At 37.6% G+C, this 18,796-nt stretch overlaps 1 protein-coding gene across 3 annotated transcripts in view; it reads left to right on the forward strand.

Moving 5' to 3' along the window:
• Nucleotides 1-18,796, forward strand: part of pcdh15b (protocadherin-related 15b) — a 297,173-nt gene that overhangs the window by 272,944 nt on the left and 5,433 nt on the right. For 2 of the 3 annotated variants that reach the window (XM_055175304.2, XM_073866717.1), the window contains exons 31-36: nucleotides 130-348; nucleotides 3,457-3,567; nucleotides 12,318-12,339; nucleotides 14,990-15,028; nucleotides 15,358-15,431; nucleotides 18,286-18,415. In XM_055175304.2, coding sequence (XP_055031279.2) covers nucleotides 130-348; nucleotides 3,457-3,567; nucleotides 12,318-12,339; nucleotides 14,990-15,028; nucleotides 15,358-15,431; nucleotides 18,286-18,415 — 595 coding nt within the window. The remainder of the gene's footprint in view (nucleotides 1-129; nucleotides 349-3,456; nucleotides 3,568-12,317; nucleotides 12,340-14,989; nucleotides 15,029-15,357; nucleotides 15,432-18,285; nucleotides 18,416-18,796) is intronic. The other variant, XM_073866716.1, reaches the window with a different exon arrangement.

Below are 18,796 nucleotides of genomic sequence, written 5' to 3' on the forward strand. Positions count from 1 at the left end.
CGTAAAGCTCATAAAAGGTGTAAGCAGGGTTCGAACACATGATCTTTTGCGCTGCTAATGCAATTCTCTACCACTGACCTATACAAGAGCACCTAAAATCATGTGTTTGTATGTCTGCACTTACAACAGGTTTTTGGATGGGAAGTTATTGGACATCAATAAGGAGTTCCAGCCATATTTGGGTCGTGGAGGACGGATCCTAGAGATCCGTACACCGGAAGTTGCGGAAAGCGTGAATAAGGCCGTTCAGTCTGTGGGATACACCGAAGGAGCTCTGCTGGCTCTCGCTGTCATCATAATCATGTGCTGTATCCCTGCCATCCTCATTGTTATCATCACATACCGACAGTGAGTGTGTCCACCTACAGTACACCATGAAACTCTTTTTAGCTCTTAAATTACTTTTCTGCTGATGTAACCAAGGCCATGTCTGCGGGTAAAATATTTTAAGAATTAATAATATTATCTTGGATAAAATCCTTTATTTTTCCTGTAGAATATAGTTTTTTCTCTCTGAAATACAGCATTCTAAAATAATTCTTGCACCACATTTTAAATATGGATTTTTTTCAATTACATAACAAAATCAAAACCAAACATATGGTGAACTTCACTTTTCTGAGTAGTTTTGTTTTTAACCGGCTGGTATCCAAGCAATATTCATGGCCTGTGTGGGATAAAGGGTTGCTTCAGTGGGAAGATACCCACACTGCCGATTTCTCACTTGGCGACCAAGAAAACCAATGTAATAGGTTGTTCAGGTAGAAACATCCTGTTGTGTTAGGCAGTTTTTCACTATTTAAGAATAGTTTCACCACAGTAACAGCTTTGAAAAGAGTTGAATCAAGTTTATTCAGTGTGACAGGAGATTTATTAATGTCATATGACCTCGGTTTGTTTCCAGCTGTGTCTGTGTCATATAATACACCTGTAGATGTCAAGAACACCCAGCTGGAACACAGAGAATGAGACAGAAAAACACAGAGCAATCTAATTAGGAGTGAGCTGTCATATAAAAATCAATAGGGAATGATTCAGCATTCACTTTGGGATGAATTTAATTGGCACTCTAGGGGAACGAAGCAGATTTTAACATTCATGATGCTGTTTTTTACAGAGACAATGTTGTGAAATATGTCCTGTTTTCCTGTTGTTACATGAGGTCCAACAACTGTCTCTCTCTCTCTCTCTCTCTCCCCCCATAATGCACCAACGTCAGATTCAAAGAGTGAGTATCTTATTGTTCTGTTTTACATACACATACTGCTGCTTTAACTCTTTCCCCGCTAGCGTTTTTTATACTGCCAGCCAAGCGACAGCATTTTTTATGATTTTCACAAAAGTTTAATGCCCTCCAGAAAAATTTATTCTTTAAATATATAAACATATATCAAATAAAACAACAGACCCTCGCTTTAAAAAAAAAGTGTTTCATCTTATCTACATTTGTTCTCTTTTTATTACCTCTTAAATATGGGTTGGTTTCTTAAACAATACCCACTTTTGAGCAAAAATCTGAGAAAATTGCATTTTTTTTGTAGGTACAGACAGTGCTTTAACTCTTTCACCGCCAAAACGCTTCCCCGCCAATGACGAGATTTTCCATCTTTCCGCAATACCGCTATTATCCACCTGGTGGCGCACTTCCGCAACTTATACAACCCGGAAGTAGCGCCTCACGTAAAAGAGAAAGAACTCCGTGTATGTTTTAAAGATCGCTCTGCATCTGATCTCCATCAAAAGTCCTTTGCAAAAATGGAATTATCTCAGCTTTTTGCTCAAAATTGGGTGTTTTTGAAGAAACCTACCCATGTTTGAGAGGTGATTACAAGAGAATTAATGAAGGTAGGATGAAACGTTTTTTTTTTTTTTTTTTTGAAAGCAGAGGGTCTGTTCTTTCATCTGATATATTGTTTGTTTAAATATTTATAGAAGAACAATTTCTGGAAGGCATTAAACTTTTGTCAAAATCATAAAATGCTGGCGCTGGCTGGCAACTTTTTTAAAAATGCTGGCGGGGAAAGAGTTAAGTGGCCCAAAAGAAGTGCCGGTACTCTATTTTTTTTTTTTTTTTGCTGACTGGACTTCTATATTGAAGGGGTTTTATATTTAGCAGTCAACAGACGACCTTGTAAAAATAATAAATCCTTATATAAGTTTGTGGATTTGCTTGAGCTAGAAATAGCTATTGAACATACATAAAGCATGTCAAATGCTAAAACTAGTTGTTCAGATAGAAAACAAAAACTTTAAAATGACACCAAGACTATGTCTATGGGTTCAAGAATAACAAAATACTGGCCATTTGAAACTAGAAAGTCATCACTTTATTTTTTCCCATTGTTTTCCATTTTGCGGGTGGTAAAACTACTGTGTGCGTCGTTCAAATTCATTGAAATTTGGTTCCCTTGTAGTTTAGCAATTAAACTAAATGTCTATTACAATTTCAAGAATGTTTTTACTCTGCACATCGCCTGAGGAAATCCAAAGTTCATTCTATTATTAGGGCTGCTTGATTGTGGGCGAAATCATTATCGCGATTATTTGAGTAAAAATCATAAAAATCATAATCATGATTATTTAACACATTAACTCTGTGACTTTGAAAACAGGCATTTATTTAAACTTTTAATTAAGTAAGTGTTGCAATAGGCTACACATGTCGAAGTGTGTGGTGCCTTCGAAGTGCCTTACAAACACATCAGTCCACCGGCATGCAATTTATATTTTAATCACACTATACTGTTTTACCGTTTTTGTAATTGTTTGAATAAAAAATTGAAAATGAACAGGGTTTACCGCAGAAAAATTGTTAGTTAAGGTGGTAGGGTTGGGCATTCTCCGAGATGTTTTATCAACTGGCTAGTTATCCTCCAGACATTGACAGATGTCCGGACCACATCTTTCTAATTTCGGCCGTGTGGCGCGCTTGTCCGCTTGCAGTGTAAAGCGCGTCCGCGCCATTCTCCGAGATGCACTTGACAGCCTTTTGCACAGCGAATTAAAAAAAAAAAAATTGGACGCCCTAGTCAACGTGGTGAAAAAAATGAAAATCTAAAAAGATTAATAGCACAGCCCTAATCATTTGCCTTTATAATGTTATTTAATCTCAAAACAGACCTGTGGCCCAGTCTAATGTATTGTGTTAACATTATTTCTGAAAACAATTAGCTGAAGGTTGAGGGATACAGCAAGATAAAAAAGCTTCTCAACTCTCAGCTGTCAGAATCATTGCCATTATCTTTGTCAATCTTTCATTTGTATCATAAAAGCAAAGATAAAACAAAAGACTACAAAACAATTGTTGTAAAGGACAGACTCCAGAATAATTTATTTATTTTTTTTTAACAAGTATTAATGCTTTATTGGTTCATACAAGTAAACATGTATATGCATACTTACCCATTTGTATATATTCATACATTCATTGTCCTTCATTTATGAATCTTTCGACAGGCGTCAGGCTGAATGTGCAAAAACAGCCAGGATTCAAATGTCTCTACCAGCCGCTAAATCTGGAGGTGCAGCCACAAATAATCTGTATGAAGAGCTCGGCGACAGCACAATGTAAGTTTTATACCTTCAGCTATTGTTGGCACAGAATCTTTATACATCATGAGTTTTCATAAAATTCATCTTGCTGTACAGCACAATATAAAATATGTTTCAAGTTCAAGATACTTAATAACTGTAACAGATGTTTTCATGAAGGCACTCTCACTGAATTCCAGTGAATACAATAAATGCCCCTATTTTGCATTCCTAAAGTAATTACTTGCATACTTCCCTGTATGGAAAACATAGTCAAACGAGTCAAATGAAACGGCAGATAAAAAATACTGGAAAATAAAAATGATATACTGCCTCTCTTGAGATTCTGACACCATCTGTGATCAGTGGACGCTTTTCTATCCCATAAAGCCTTGAGGAGTCGTCAGATTTAAAAAGTTGTAAATCTTCTTGAATTTCTTGAAGGTATCAAGAAAACATTTCCTCATGGTTAAATTGTACCCAAGTAAATTGTGGATATGATGTACAATAGGTGTAAACAAGGTTAGTTTGAATAGAAATCACTGTAAGCATTTTAATGACTATCAGGGTGACTAAATACAGTAGTGGTGAGTGGGACACAAACTAACACGGGGTTAGTTGTAACGCAGCTACTTTACATATTTATACAATGACAAGCAATTTGTCTTTTTCTCTTACTGTCAGAAGATGATCTCCTGTGAATTTGTGAAAAGTTTTGATATGTTTTGGTTAAGATATTTCTTCATTTTATGTTAAGACTACTTTCAGTGTAATTGTACGATAACAGTAGGTCCCACAAACAAACTTTCATTTGTAGCACAGATGTGTGTTGATTTGTGTAAAAATAATTAATCTAACTAAAATATTTTTTAATGATAGAGCCAAAGCCAAAAAGCGTTACTTTGTACCTCGCTCTACCCTACAGTACATCTCAAGTAGAATTTTCAACATAATTGCCTCATGATTTATATTTGGATGAAGTATTATATTAAATATGACATGTAATAACAGTTTAAACCTGCTGTGAGCAAGATTCCTGCTTATGAAAGGGCGTGGGTAAATTAGTTTAAATTTAAGTGAATAAAATTGAATTTGATCATTAAGATCTGATTTGATGCCACATGGTTTTGTACTGCACTGAGGTGTTAATAAATAGATATGATTTGATGAAAAATGTTGCTTTTGTTAGCAAAGAAAAAAATGTTTATGCATATTAACCTCTCTTATTTACCAGTCCCTTTGACAAAGTTTGACATGTTACTTTTGGTATAACAAAATATCTTTTACCAAAAGGGTTCAGATGATTTATTAAAGGTATCACATTTGTACATTTAGGCAAAGCCTTTAAGTTGCTTTAGAAAAATTAAGGCAGCTCACTCATGTATTTTATTCTGGGAGTAGAATGAGACCTGTCTTGGAAACCACCCAATAATGTGAAGTACCTAGGTCTACATTATGCTTTAATTGCCTATAATTATCAAAATTCTAAATGGAAACTGAATAAATAATTACATAATAAAACTGGTTAAAAATAAAAAAGTAGCTTGGATGTAGCAAGCTACTATTGATGTAGCTTAGCTTGCTACATTTCCCAGGGGGGTAGCTTCAGTGTAGTGAAGCTTCATTTAATGTAAAGTAACTGGTAGCTTAGCTCACTACATTTTCCAAGTAGCTTGCCCAGCACTGCCAAAAGGTCACCGCAGTGACGCAGTGTAAGTTCCCTCGAAAGGGAACTGTTACAATATATCTTAAAAGGTAACACGATGTAACCTTGCTCTCACTTAAAATGTGTCCCCACATTTAGTCCTTGAATTTGAGGGTATTAGACCTGGAAAGTCCTTGAAAGGTCCTTGAATTTGAATGTAACTAAGGTGTGGGAACCCTGAAAATGGGCCTGTATAAATAATCAACCTCTTGTTTATGCTTTTGCACAAATAGCTTTTGTAAAGACAAATCCTCCCACTAGTACCACTACAGGAGTTGCATCCCAAATTTCTATGTCATTAAGTTTCCCAGAAGTCCACTTACTCATCATATCTTGGACCACATTCAGTCATAAATGTGGCCGCAAGCAGCAATTACTGGATAAAGCTTGAAATAGGCAGATTGTCTTTTGTTAAATGTTGGCCACCCAACCCAGACATGATAAATACCGGACCAGCTTGAAAAAAGAGCAAAACCGCATTTCTTGATTTTACTGAGTAATCTTCTTGCGTCAGCATCTTTTCTTGGTGCTGAAACAACAATAATACAATTCTTACCCCTAACTATAACTGAACTGGTATCAGTGTACCTGTTGTAATCTAAAGAGGGCAATGTTCTGACTTTAAACAGTAATACTAAAAAGCATATATTCAATCACTTTTGTATTTGTTAGTTATATGGTTCTCTGAATCTTGCCACCACATCTTGCAATAATCCCATGTTGAATACTAACTATAAAATAGCATATTTCTCAGTCTTTCACTGTGACTGGACGTTCAGAATAGGCCTTGATGCTGTTGATGTGTCAACATACTTTTCAGTCTCTAATTTTCATAAATCTTTTTTCTTTTCCTTCGTTTTCATTTCTTGGATATCAGACCTAAGTAAGTGTTGTGGACAATACAAATAATGTATAAATTATATATTTGTGATTGTTATTCTTTTAATGTTTGCCAGAAAGCACATTCCTTCCTTGCAAATAGTTGCCTAGCACTGTGTTATCTATAGTTTAGGCTTGTTGTTGTGGGACGTTTACTCCTGATCAGCAATCAGTATTTACTGTGTCAGTGGTCTTCACAGAAACCTTGTTGCATTGGGTATTTGGCTATCATTGTGTTGTTAGCACACTAGTTAAGAGCTTTTTGTGGCAAGCTTCTATCCCACCTCCCAGTCTACCTTGCTATTCACGTTCTTCATTAAGCTGGTCTTTGTCTTTCTTTACGGATGTGCCGAAAGCAGGAATAAGAGGTGCGTCCTAAAGGAGGGCGATCGCCAGCGCCTCATCAGCACGTTTGCCTCCCGTGCCATCACTGCTCACAAAGAGTCCACTGCTAATGGAGTCCTGCTCAACAACTTGCCCAAGTCAGAGAGCAACATCACCTTCCTTTCAGATGACAACCCGCTAACTACTACCAACCCCCTGTACCTTGATGACGGCACCCTCGGCAGTCCTGAGAATCACCGTCTGAGATGTCTCCTGGGAATGTATTCGCCCAGGATGAAAGGTTTGAAAAAATCCATCTTGCGCTTCCCAACTGCAGGCTCGGGTCACTCCTGGACTTTACCCTCTAGACTGCACAAGTGGGAAACAAGTGAAGCCCTACAGAGCAGAGGGGTGGTGATGGACCCAGTTCAGTGGGAGCTGCTCAGGTCCGAGCTTGGGGACAGTAAGGAAATGCTGGATGAGTCTGACGGGATCGAAGACCCAGAGCCTAAGTTGACGGTAAAGGAACAGGCCCGGCAGTTTGAGCAGCAGGCTTTGCAAGAGATCGGGCAGTGGCAAGGTCAGGACTCTCGTGGGTCACTCTCTTCAGAAATTATTCTTTCTGTCTTTGAGACCCCACGATCTTCTAGACCCCCGGCCATAATCATAACACAGAGTGATGGAACGCCTCCTCCAAATCGCAAACCAACACCACCAGTTCTGCGGAAATATAGCAGAATGACCGGTTGTCTTGATGCGGAGTCCTACGAGGTCAATGTGGAGATCATACCTGATCCTCCAGATATACCTGCTCCTCATCCACCATCACCCCCTCTATCCAGTCCCCCTCCCCAGTCCATTCCTGACCCTCCATCTTCTCCTGCCCCATGCCATCCTACTCCTCCACCTCCTCCTCCCCTCCCTCCATCCCTATCTCCGTCCTCGTCCCGCCCAGTAAACGCTTCACCGTTCGTCCTTCCTCCTCTTCCCTCGGTCTCATCTCTGCGACCTGTGTCCTCACGCCCCACATTACCGCCTCCTCCTCCAGACCCCGAGCCTGCCAGAAGGGAACTCAAAGGAATTCTTAAGAACATCCAGAACATAGCAGACATAGAGAAATCCGTTGCCAACATGTACAGTCAAATAGATAAAAAGCAGCGGACACCAAAGGTTGTTCTCAAACCACAAGTGTCTGTCGACTTAGAGGTCGGCGAGTCAGAGGCGGAGCCTGTAGAGGAAGCATCGCTACCGCAGCCCAATCCAAACATGAACTCACTTGTGGAAGAGCTGGAAAAACTCTTTCCATCTCAATCTACTGTCCTGTGACACTCTCTTTGTCGCTGTTACTACTTTAGGGCTGTTTGCAAAGGTCTCGTTCAAACGTTAAAAACAGCTAGATGCTATGGAATTAAACAGAAGTGCATTTATATGCGCACTTATTTTAATACTAGTGATGTATGCATTGAATTTTAGTAGATGTTTTACCCCCAGATCCCCTTAAAGAGCCCCTATGACATTACTAAAAATAGCTTATTTTGTGTATTTGGTGTAATGCAATGTATTTGCGTGGTTTATGGTTCAGAAAACATTATTTTTCACATACCATACATTATTGTTGCTCATCTATGCCCCGCTTTTCCAAAACACGTTGATTTGTACCAAGCTCATCATTCTGAGAAAACGCAGTGTGCTCTGATTGGCCAGCTAACCAGTGCATTGTGATTGACCAAATACCTCAAGCAAGTGACGGAAATGTGACACTCCAACAGGAGACAATATCGTCTTTAATACCTTATCAATATGAGTCCAAATCTAATCCAGAAAAAGCAAATGACCATGCTGATCAACTTTACCAGCACGGCATGAGCAAAACATAACAGATTGGTAAGGTACGGATTCAAAAACATGAAACCATGTCTGCATATGTGATCATAGATACGACAAACAACAAGTGCTACTCTATACTACTTGAATAGTCAATAGTAAATTTATAGGGTAAATAAAATTAATTTAATTTATGAAAACAAAGGCAGAAGTGGGCAGAATTATAATAATGTGCACCTAGTCCAGGTCAACTAACTGTGGAAGTAAACTGTTCATTGTGTTCATTGTTGTCCAATAAAAGAGATTTCAGTTGGAGACCATAACTCGTGTCATCGTAGACTTTGGGATTTTTTTTTAGACACTGTAAAATCATGAGAAGGAAAGTAGGGGCTCTGTAAAGTATAATTGATTCACTGTGCTGTCTTTCAAAGTGAAGTGTTTTTATCTTGACATAGCATCTTATAAACATGTCACTCATGACCATGCTCAAGATACTGAAACGCAAAACTCATCTTAATCTGACACGTATGCACAAAGACAAATATAAAAATACTGCAGGTAGAATATAATAACATTCTTTGTGTAATTCCTTAAACTATACACTACATTTTGTCTTATTGGTATGTTGTGTCGATGTGTTTTATCATACTGTATTTTTTTTGACAGTTTTGTGAGTGTAATAATAATATTTTTAAAGACATTTTATTCATTAAACTGTGTACAGTAAGTTCACAATGGATGATTACAAAGCACTTCTGTCATCATAGTCTTAATGATGGACTATAAGTCCTGGTTGGGATGAATGTCTGATATAAAGCTTTAATATACACGTCATGCATTCAACTCTTAATTTTTCTTCTTTTCTTATCCATCTGTCATCTGTCAGCATTTATGGTTGCATTTACACTGTCCACCGATTGTGATTTCTTTTTTGTAGATATCTGGCACTGATTGGATCTTGACACTTGCATGTAAACAACAAAAACACATGGGAGATCTTTAAATGTGCATTCACATCTGCTATCTGGTCATCTCGACACTTTTTACAAGTTACTCACGCTAGTTTTAGTCTGATTCATCACCTGGCACTCATGTAGCTCATGTTACCATATTACTTTGTGCATTTTAAAATTATTGTTGGCAGCAATGTTCAAAAAGTGTGACAGTATCTTCCCACTTCATGGTTTCATGGCAGTGCAGTGTAGTACAGTACCAGCTGAGAGTAATGCAGACACATTCCTGTAAGAAAGTTATGAACAGGTATTAGCATATATTGTCAACATAACTATTACATGAGCCTACATTCATAACTGATGGGGAAATATCACTGATAACACTAAATTCAACTATTAAGCACATAAACTCTCCTGAGACAACCTGATCTCAAGAATTTCCGTGGGAAAATTAGACATTTTTCCGTGGCATTCTCACGGATTGGTTACTCAACTGTTTTGTCCTATTTTCTTACCATTGTCGCTTCGGTTTAGGGTTAGATTTACATATAATGACATCCATACCCAAACCCAACTTTAACCCCAACGCCAGGCGACAATTGTTTAATGTTTAGAAAATATAAAAGAATAAATCAGAAAAAAATAGTATAAACCAATACTTAAGTGACATACTAACACAAACACCAAATCTAACCCTAAACCGAAATGACAATGGTTTGAAAATAGGAAAAAGCAGTTGAGTAACCAATCTGTGAGAATGCCACGTAAAAATTAGCAAAAAAATCAGTGACTATCCCACAGAATTTTGTGAGATCATGTTGTCTGAGATGAACATCTGCAGTGCTTAGTTAAATAAAAACTGTTTACAGATGACTTACACAGAGATGGAAGAGTTAATACTCTTTACTTGGGCGTGTTGTGCTGTAATGAACATCTAATCATACAGTATACGGTAATCAGATTCCTATCAATGGATTGTCTAACTTCTGCTTCTTTACAATGTATCAAATATGGTTCTTGTATGTTTCTCTAAGCATGTGTAACTGTGTCTGAACTGTGTCTATGAATATCAGAGATGAAAAGTGGACTCTAAGACACTAAGAGTAGTTTGTAGTTGAAATGTGTAAAAACTTTTTACGATACCAATTTAATATGGAGAGACAATCATTGATTAGTTGTTTTCTAAGACTGTGTCTTTGATTGTTTGAGTATCCTGACTTAAAGGAATATTCCATTTTCTTAAAAGAAAAATCCAGATAATTTACTCACCACCATGTCATCCAAAATGTTGATGTCTTTCTTTGTTCAGTCGAGAAGAAATTATGTTTTTTGAGGAAAACATTGCAGGATTTTTCTCATTTTAATGGACTTTAATAGACACCTACTATTATCACTTAACTCAACACGTAACAGTTTTTTTTTCAAAGGACTATAAACAATCCCAAACGAGGCATAAGGGTCTTATCTAGCAAAACGATTGTCATTTTTGACAAGAAAAATAACAAATATGCACTTTTAAAGCACAACTTTTCGTCTAGGTCCGGTCCAGCACGACCTAACGTAAATGCGTAGAGACGTATGGAGGTCACGTGTTACATATATAAAACGCACATTTGCGGACCATTGTAAACAATAAACTGACACAAAGACATGAATTAGTATCAGTTGACATACAACAACGTAGGAACGGTCCTCTTTCAAGACACTTGTAAACACTAGGGCGGAGTTTCGCGTTCGTCCTCTGTGACCTCTTGACGTCATGACGTATTGCGTGGGGTCACGCTATCGCATCACGACCGGATTTAGACGAGAAGTTGACGTTTAAAAGTGGATATTTTTTATTTTTCTTGTCAAAAGTGGCAGTCGTTTCGCTGGATGGGACCCTTGTGCCTCGTTTGGGATCGTTTGTAGTCATTTGAAACTTTGTTGAAAAAAACTGTTAAGTGTTGAGTTGAGTATTGGATGTTGGGCTCTGTTGAAGTCCATTGGGGTGAGAAAAGTCCTGCAATGTTTTCCTCAAAAAACATAATTTCTTCTCGACTGAACAAAGAAAGACATCAACATTTTGGATGACATGGTGGTGAGTAAATTATCTGGATTTTCTTTTAAGAAAATGGAATATTCCTTTAAGGGACACGAGTTTGTGCGAGATTTTATGTTTGCACCCAAACAGTGAAGAGTGAGACAAATCATTATTTTTTAAAATACTTTATCCTTGATGAGAACAATCAAATGGGGCTGGGCTTTCTATGTGGAGTTTGCATGTTCGAGTGGGTTTACTCTGAGTATTCTGGTTTCCTCCCAAAAGCCAAAAACATGCAAGTTAGGTGAATTGGAGTTGCCAAATTGCCCCTTCCCCAACCTGTTTATTGATTAACTTGTGTGGAATAACTTGTGTATGGATGTACCAGTTCAGCCATGAATATAGCTACAGTATAGATGCTGGAATGGCTTGAAGGATAAAGAAAGAAAGAAAGAACATCAAAATATATCAGATGGGGAATTGAGGCTCGACCTAAACTGCTGACGTCAGTACTGCTGCGGTCCACCGGGTTTGTGAAGAACTGGTCAATTTTTGAACTCTGCTCATAATGGATTCATGTTAACACCTTTGATCTTCATCTTTCTCTCTCTGGTTTACAGAAGTGAGAATAAAGCTGGTGACGTGTTTATGTCTGAATCTGACTCGGGTCACTTTCTGATCTTAAACTTCCTCCTATCACTTACCGTCGGTCTCTCATCCAACTCCCCTACTCAATAAAGGCCATAAAAAATGAATAAAACAAAGTTATTTAAGAACAAAACTAGAAATCAGTCATCACGGTACATAGTATATGAAATGATGGGCTCGATAAGAGGAAAAACACCTTTATATTCTCAGAAAAAAATGATTTGGTCAACCTCACACATTATTTATCAAAGGCAACAGTGAAAAATTCCTCATCTCATGCATTTAAATCTGTTCAACATTTGAAGCCTTGTTAAATTTCTGACAGTCCAGTTTTACACACAGAATGTGAAATACTTTTTAGATATTAAATATCAAGGTTTTATCATGATAATCTTGCTGACTTTATTTCCATTCTGTTATCTCCTCACAGGAGAGGGTACGGCCATCAAGAGGTATGTATTTTTATTCTTTTCGATTGTGTTATATTCAAATGACATCCCATCCTGAGACAGTTCATTGGTCATGATTTTTATCAGTTGATGCTATTTGATGGGAATGATAATGAAGGAGGAAAGATCTCATCTGTAGACGTGGCTTCATCTCTCATTTTCGGAATTCTGACTTGAATGCTGATATTTTTATTATTTGGGGAAGGGGAGGTTTTATTTGTAAGTGCATAAAATAAAATCAATTGTCCATGAGTACAGCTAAAGTTGTTTATTGCTTTTATAAAATGTGGAAAGCAGCACTATGAACAGACCAATGTTGAATAATTTCTTACCTTTTCACATATTAAAAAGCAAAATAAACAGTTCATCTGCCAAGTTAAACAGTTGTTATGTGAAATAGCTGATTCTGATTGGTCAATTACATCTTTCTGGTCAGATATTTTAAATAATGATTAAACTCTCCAGATTACTGATTTCATACATATGCACAATACTGTACTGTATGTTATTTCCATGGCTCTCTGTGGTGTTGTTCTTCAACTTATATTAATATTTAGGGCCAGATTTACTAAACGGGGCAAATTAGAGTGAGAGCGCAATTCCCAAAAAGCGCCTGATGCACTTGAGTTCAGCACCACGGACATCTCAGCCGAAAACTCAGGGTGTGAAATCCCAGCTAACCAAGAAATAGTACACAAAAAAAAACTGGTGGACAAAAATGAATGTTAACAAGAAATGTTAAAACTTCTGGTATTGTGTGACTTCTCCGAGTGACTTCTCTTTTATTTCCTTCAGCAAATAAAAGATAACATGGCTTGGCAAACAAAATTATTGAATAATATGTTCCTCTGGAATTCCAAATAAACTGTTACGTGTTAAAAAAAACCTCTTGCCTTGTACCACCCGATGTCTGATCTGATGCCTCCGACAATCAAGTGCAAATTTATTTAAGACATGATTTATTCTGCACTAAATAATGACGCAAATACCAGTAATATCACACAGTAATATTAAATAATCTCCTCCCATAAATTTTGCATCTGGAAAGGAAACTAGAAATGCAAATGCAATAAGGTCAGTCCCAAAAATGGCTAGACAACACCTTTTCAGCACTAATGATCCACCGCATGTCTCAAGTAAATTCCGACAGTAGTTACTGTACTTAATGCCAAATGGTTATGGTTTGCGTTTGCGCACGCTGTTAGTAAATCTGGCCCTTAATGTTCATTTGATAAATAGCCATTTAGAATAATATACATTCAGCTGCATATAATAAAGCCCTTCAGGGTGACACAAGAACCCTCCGGATCCATTAGTTAAGTTTTCCTACACAGGAAACAGAAACCTGAAAAACTAAATCTAAACTATCAAATACCTTTCGATAAATAAAATTCCTCAATTCAATAACATTTTAAACGACATAAATCTGGTGATAAGAAAAGTACACTGTTAGAATGGATGTGTTAAAAACAACACATTAGTGTTGATTCTGGGACAACACACTAAATGCGTTGTCCCAGAATCCACCCATCTCTGTGTTATTATTGAAACAACACATATGTTGTGTTACTTTTAACACAACTTTTGTTATTTTTTTACACATAATGTGTTAAAAATACACACAATGTGTTAAAAGCTTAAATGAGTCTATTTTAAAATCATAAATCCAGATCATTTACTCACCACCATGTCATCCAAAATGTTGATGTCTTTCTTTGTTCAGTCGAGAAGAAATTATGTTTTTTGAGGAAAACATTCCAGGATTTTTCTCATTTTAATGGACTTTAATGAACCCCAAAACTTAACAGTTTTAATGTAGTTTCAACAGAGTTTCAAAGGACTCTAAACAATCCCAAAAGGGGCATAAGGGTCTTATCTAGCGAAACTATTGTCATTTTTGACAAGAAAAATAAAAATTATGCACTTTTAAACCACAACTTTTCATCTTCCTCTGGTCCTGTGATGCACCAGCGCGACCTCACATAATTGCGTAATGCCATGGAAAGGTAACGCGTTACATATATGAAACGCACATTTGCGGACCATTTTAAACAATAAACTGACACAAAGACACCAATTAGTATCATTCCACATACAACAACGTCAGAACGGTCCTTTTTCTCCACACTTGTAAACACTGGGGCGGAGTTTCGCATACGTCATCCGCGACCTCTTGACATGATGATGTATTGGGTCAAAAATGACAATCGTTTCGCTAAATAAGACCCTTATGCCTCGTTTGGGATCGTTTAGAGAGTCCTTTGAAACTGCAATTTTAAACTGCATCAAAACTGCTACGTGTTGGGGTCCATTAAAGTCCATCAAAATGAGAAAAATCCTGGAATGTTTTCCTCAAAAAACACAATTTCTTCTCGACTGAACAAAGAAAGACATCAACATTTTGGATGACATGGCGGCGAGCAAACTATCTGGACTTTTTTTTTTTAAGAAAATGGACTAATCCTTTAACACGAAAAGATGAACACATCCTTTCTAATAGTGTAGAAAAATAGAAAGTAGATTAATTTATATATGTGCTCTTTATACTTTGGACCCCTGTGTTTTCACTTGATTCTCCTGGATTGACTTTATACACAGATTTGTAAATGTAATATTCTTCCTTTCTTTCCTCTTGTTTCTGCATGTTTTATAGCAACAGCAGTTGCTTCGGCCTTCTCTCTTAAGACCAGAGGTAGATGATCCCTCTGTTTTAACTTTTCTTTAAACTCTTTTTCTGTTGTCCTGCAATATTTTAATGCATGAATATGGATTCATGCTCTTCCGCTTCATGGCAATTTACGTTTCATATATGCATGTTTTTATTTTTTTAAATTTTATATTGTAAATCTTTTTTGTGCATTGTTCTTCACACACTCTATAAACACATATACAGTGATGTCGCATAGTGCCTAACCAACAAATTCACTCATTTCTCATTCTGCACTGCAGTTTCATCTTTCCCAAGGATTTTGCCTAAAGCGATGCACTTTTTGAGTTATAGCTTTTTTGCTCTGACCAGAGGAACTCTCTATGGAGTCTGGCATCGACCCAGGACAGGACTATTATACACAGGATTACTATAATTATGATCACGGGTGAGTGTGCATTCATCAGTTTAAATGTTTGTGTGCTCCACATCACACTACTCTGACAGGATCGGTATTAAAGGTGCTGTGTGTAGATTTTGGCGGCATCTAGTGGTGAGACTGCGAATTGCGACAAACAGTTCGCAGCTCACCCCTCCCTTTCAAAACGCATAGAGAAGCTTCGGTAGGCGCCACAGGACAAATAAAACAAAAACACTGCACGATTATTGGCTGTCCCAGACGAAAGATTGCCATCGTGAAATCGCCGCGATTTCTGTGATCGTAGCTCTTCATCGGTGGTCCTATGTCGTACAGTGAGAGAGGTTCAAAGACGGCCGTTTTTCAGGTGTTGCTTCCAAAGATAGCCTACGATAGTTTTCTGACAGTGTCCGAAATTCGGCATGATCACCACACAGTGTGTTTGCTGCTACGACCTGCGTACTGGTGTTTGTTTACCACGAGCACATGCTGGTGACGTTGTGCAATGTGTGGCGCTGCCGCCGAAGCTTCCTTGTCATCATCGTACAGTTTACATGCCTGTCGTACCCGAGTTTAAACGATCCATGTCGCACAGTGTGATAAGTTAATGTTCTTATAAGAGGGCAAAAATCCTGCAGTGTATTCTGGGCTTAAGTCGTAGCTGGGCGGCGTGGACAGGCGTCACCTGTTGGCGCCGGTGTGCGTATACTCATAAAAAACAATGTGTTAGATTTTTTTAGAACAGCGCACGCTGAGCTGTGCGTCCGGTGTGCGACCCTCTTAAAGGAATAGTCTACCCTTTTGCCATATTAAACTGTTATTACCTCAACCTAGACGAATTAATACATATCTATCTTTTTTCAATGTGTGCACTGTACAGCGTGTTGTGAATGTGTTAGCATTTAGCCTAGACCAGTAATTCTCAAAGTGTGGTCCGCGGACCACTAGTGGTCCACCAAACCCCCCCAGTGGTCCGCCAAAAGATGACCTAAACTAGGCAAGTGTCACTTATTTTTGTCAAATTGTCACTTATTTAAGTAGATTTTTAATGCACTTGCAAAACTGTGATATCAGTTCTTGCCATTCTGTTTTAATAACGTAAAAATGGATCGGTGGCTAAACCAAAGAGGAGTCAAAAGAAGGATCAAGCGTCAACTGAAATCCACAGATCTATTAGTTTTGTAATGTACTAGTTTTTGTTTCATGTGTAAAATCCCTGTAATTTCAGTGATTTTGGACATTAAGGGGAACATTTTTTTCAGCATTTTATTGTTACCATAGTTACAAGACTTCATATACCCACCACCTCAGTTTTAAACTAAGGGCTCTTTGGAATGACATTAAGTGGGACCTAGGCTGTTATAGTGTTTAATTGCAGTTTTTTTTCATATGTGCAGTTGTTGTTCATATTAAGCTGTAACTCATTTCACATTCAAGTGAAATAAAATTCATATAGTAATTTCTGAGCATACTAGCTTTGCATTTCCTATTTTGTTGTTTTTTGGGGGCGTGTTAGAGTGAGATTCTGTTAGGTGGTCCTCAGAAAGAAATTGGAAGATAAAGTGGTCCTTGGGCTGAAAAAGTTTGAGAAACACTGGTCTAGACCCATTCATTCCTATGGTACCAAAAAAAAGTTTTATTTTGTGGCACCATACTTACTGGTATAACTCCTCATGTAACAGTCTTTAAATAGGGAAAACACAGAAGTGTTTGGTGGCTTCCCTGTTTGGTACCATAAGAATGAATGGGTCTAGGCTAAATGCTAACACATTCACGACACGCTGTACAGTGCACGCATTGAAAAAAGATAGATATGTATTAATTTGTCTAAGTTGAGGTAATAACATAGTTTAATATGGCAAAAGGGTAGACTGTTCCTTTAAACGTTAGTTTGACCGTTTAGGGCTACTGTAGAAACATGACGGCGACTTCCATGTAAGGAGACCTGCAGTGTATGTAGATAAAAACGGCTCATTCTAAGGTAATATAAACAATACAGTTCATTATGTAAGGTCTTTATACACCACTGATAATATAGTTATGTAGATTATAAAGCATTTTTGTCAAGAGATCATCATAAAATGTACACACAGCACCTTTAATAAATCTGCTGTTAGTGTGTTTGCATATGGCTTCTGGATAATATATTTTCTAGAAACATTGTGGATACCCATTTTCATCTTTTCTAACTATAATAGTGAAGATAATTGTTTTCTCTATGGTAACGATGTACCACATGAATTGGCATCATGATGAACAGAAGTAGAAGCTGTAAATGAATGGTTAAGCACTGCTACTGCTACAAGTGCTGGTTTACATGCGTGGATACTGCCTACTGGTGGTCTGCATGTGTAATTGCGTGCCGACGCGGACGACAAAGCAAAAGTGTATATGAAAACCATTAAAGCCTTGCTTATCCAATGAATCTTTTTTACTCAAAACAACCAAATGAAGAAAGCTTTATGTATTGACTCTATGAGGCTGCCGATAGTCAATTTAATCCCGTTACTGTAAAACCTCCGCTTGTTTTCTGTTGGAAATGGTTTTTCTCCAACATTGCTGCTCTCCAGAGACTCTCAGACTCTGTAATGAAGGTCCGCTCTGACCTTTCACATAAAGTTTATGAGAAAATTCAGCTACTAAATTTCACTTATTGGGTTTGGCATTTATTTCTCTGTCCCCAAAGTTTCATAAGACACTTTTAGATCTGCTTTTAAACTTTTTTAGTGCCATTTGCCATTTTTACAGCCTCATTCTCCTGTGTTTCATAGCGTTATAGTGACACATCTGCAAATGTTAATGCCGGAATGATTGTATAATCCTGAGTGTCGTTATGTTCTATACTGAAATGTTTGTGTGCTTGAATCCCTCATTCATCTCTCAGATATGACTTACCTCAGTACGGGAGCCGCCGGAAACTCATTTCTCCGACAGGGATGTACGATGAATTCGGGGAAGTGATTATGGAAGACGATGGCAGCTACTACTACAGCTCACATGAGTCAGAAGGAGAGGTATTGTTTATCCTTTTTATTCTGTCTGTTTTCTTTAAACAAATACAAAGAGCAGTGAAAGAAATAAAAGAGGCATTTGATCATAAAAAATCCTGACCATTGCATACTAAAAGAAAATACAAGACTCTAAATGTGATAATGTGCCTTTCAATAAACTTTCATGTTGTAGATGTAGATGAAGGATTGTTATGTCTAGACCAGTGGCCACCAACCTTTTTACGCCCAAGACCCCCAACCTCGAACTTGATGAAATGCAATATCTACAAAGGGCCCAGACTGAACCTCTAACTTGAGGCGTTTTATTTAGGCCAATTATATTTGAAGGACATAAAATGCATTGATCCAATTTTCAAATGCCAAAATATTTAAAGGAACAAAGCA

The sequence above is a fragment of the Misgurnus anguillicaudatus genome, chromosome 4 (assembly GCF_027580225.2).
Source record: "Misgurnus anguillicaudatus chromosome 4, ASM2758022v2, whole genome shotgun sequence".
In the NCBI taxonomy this organism is placed as follows: domain Eukaryota; kingdom Metazoa; phylum Chordata; class Actinopteri; order Cypriniformes; family Cobitidae; genus Misgurnus; species Misgurnus anguillicaudatus.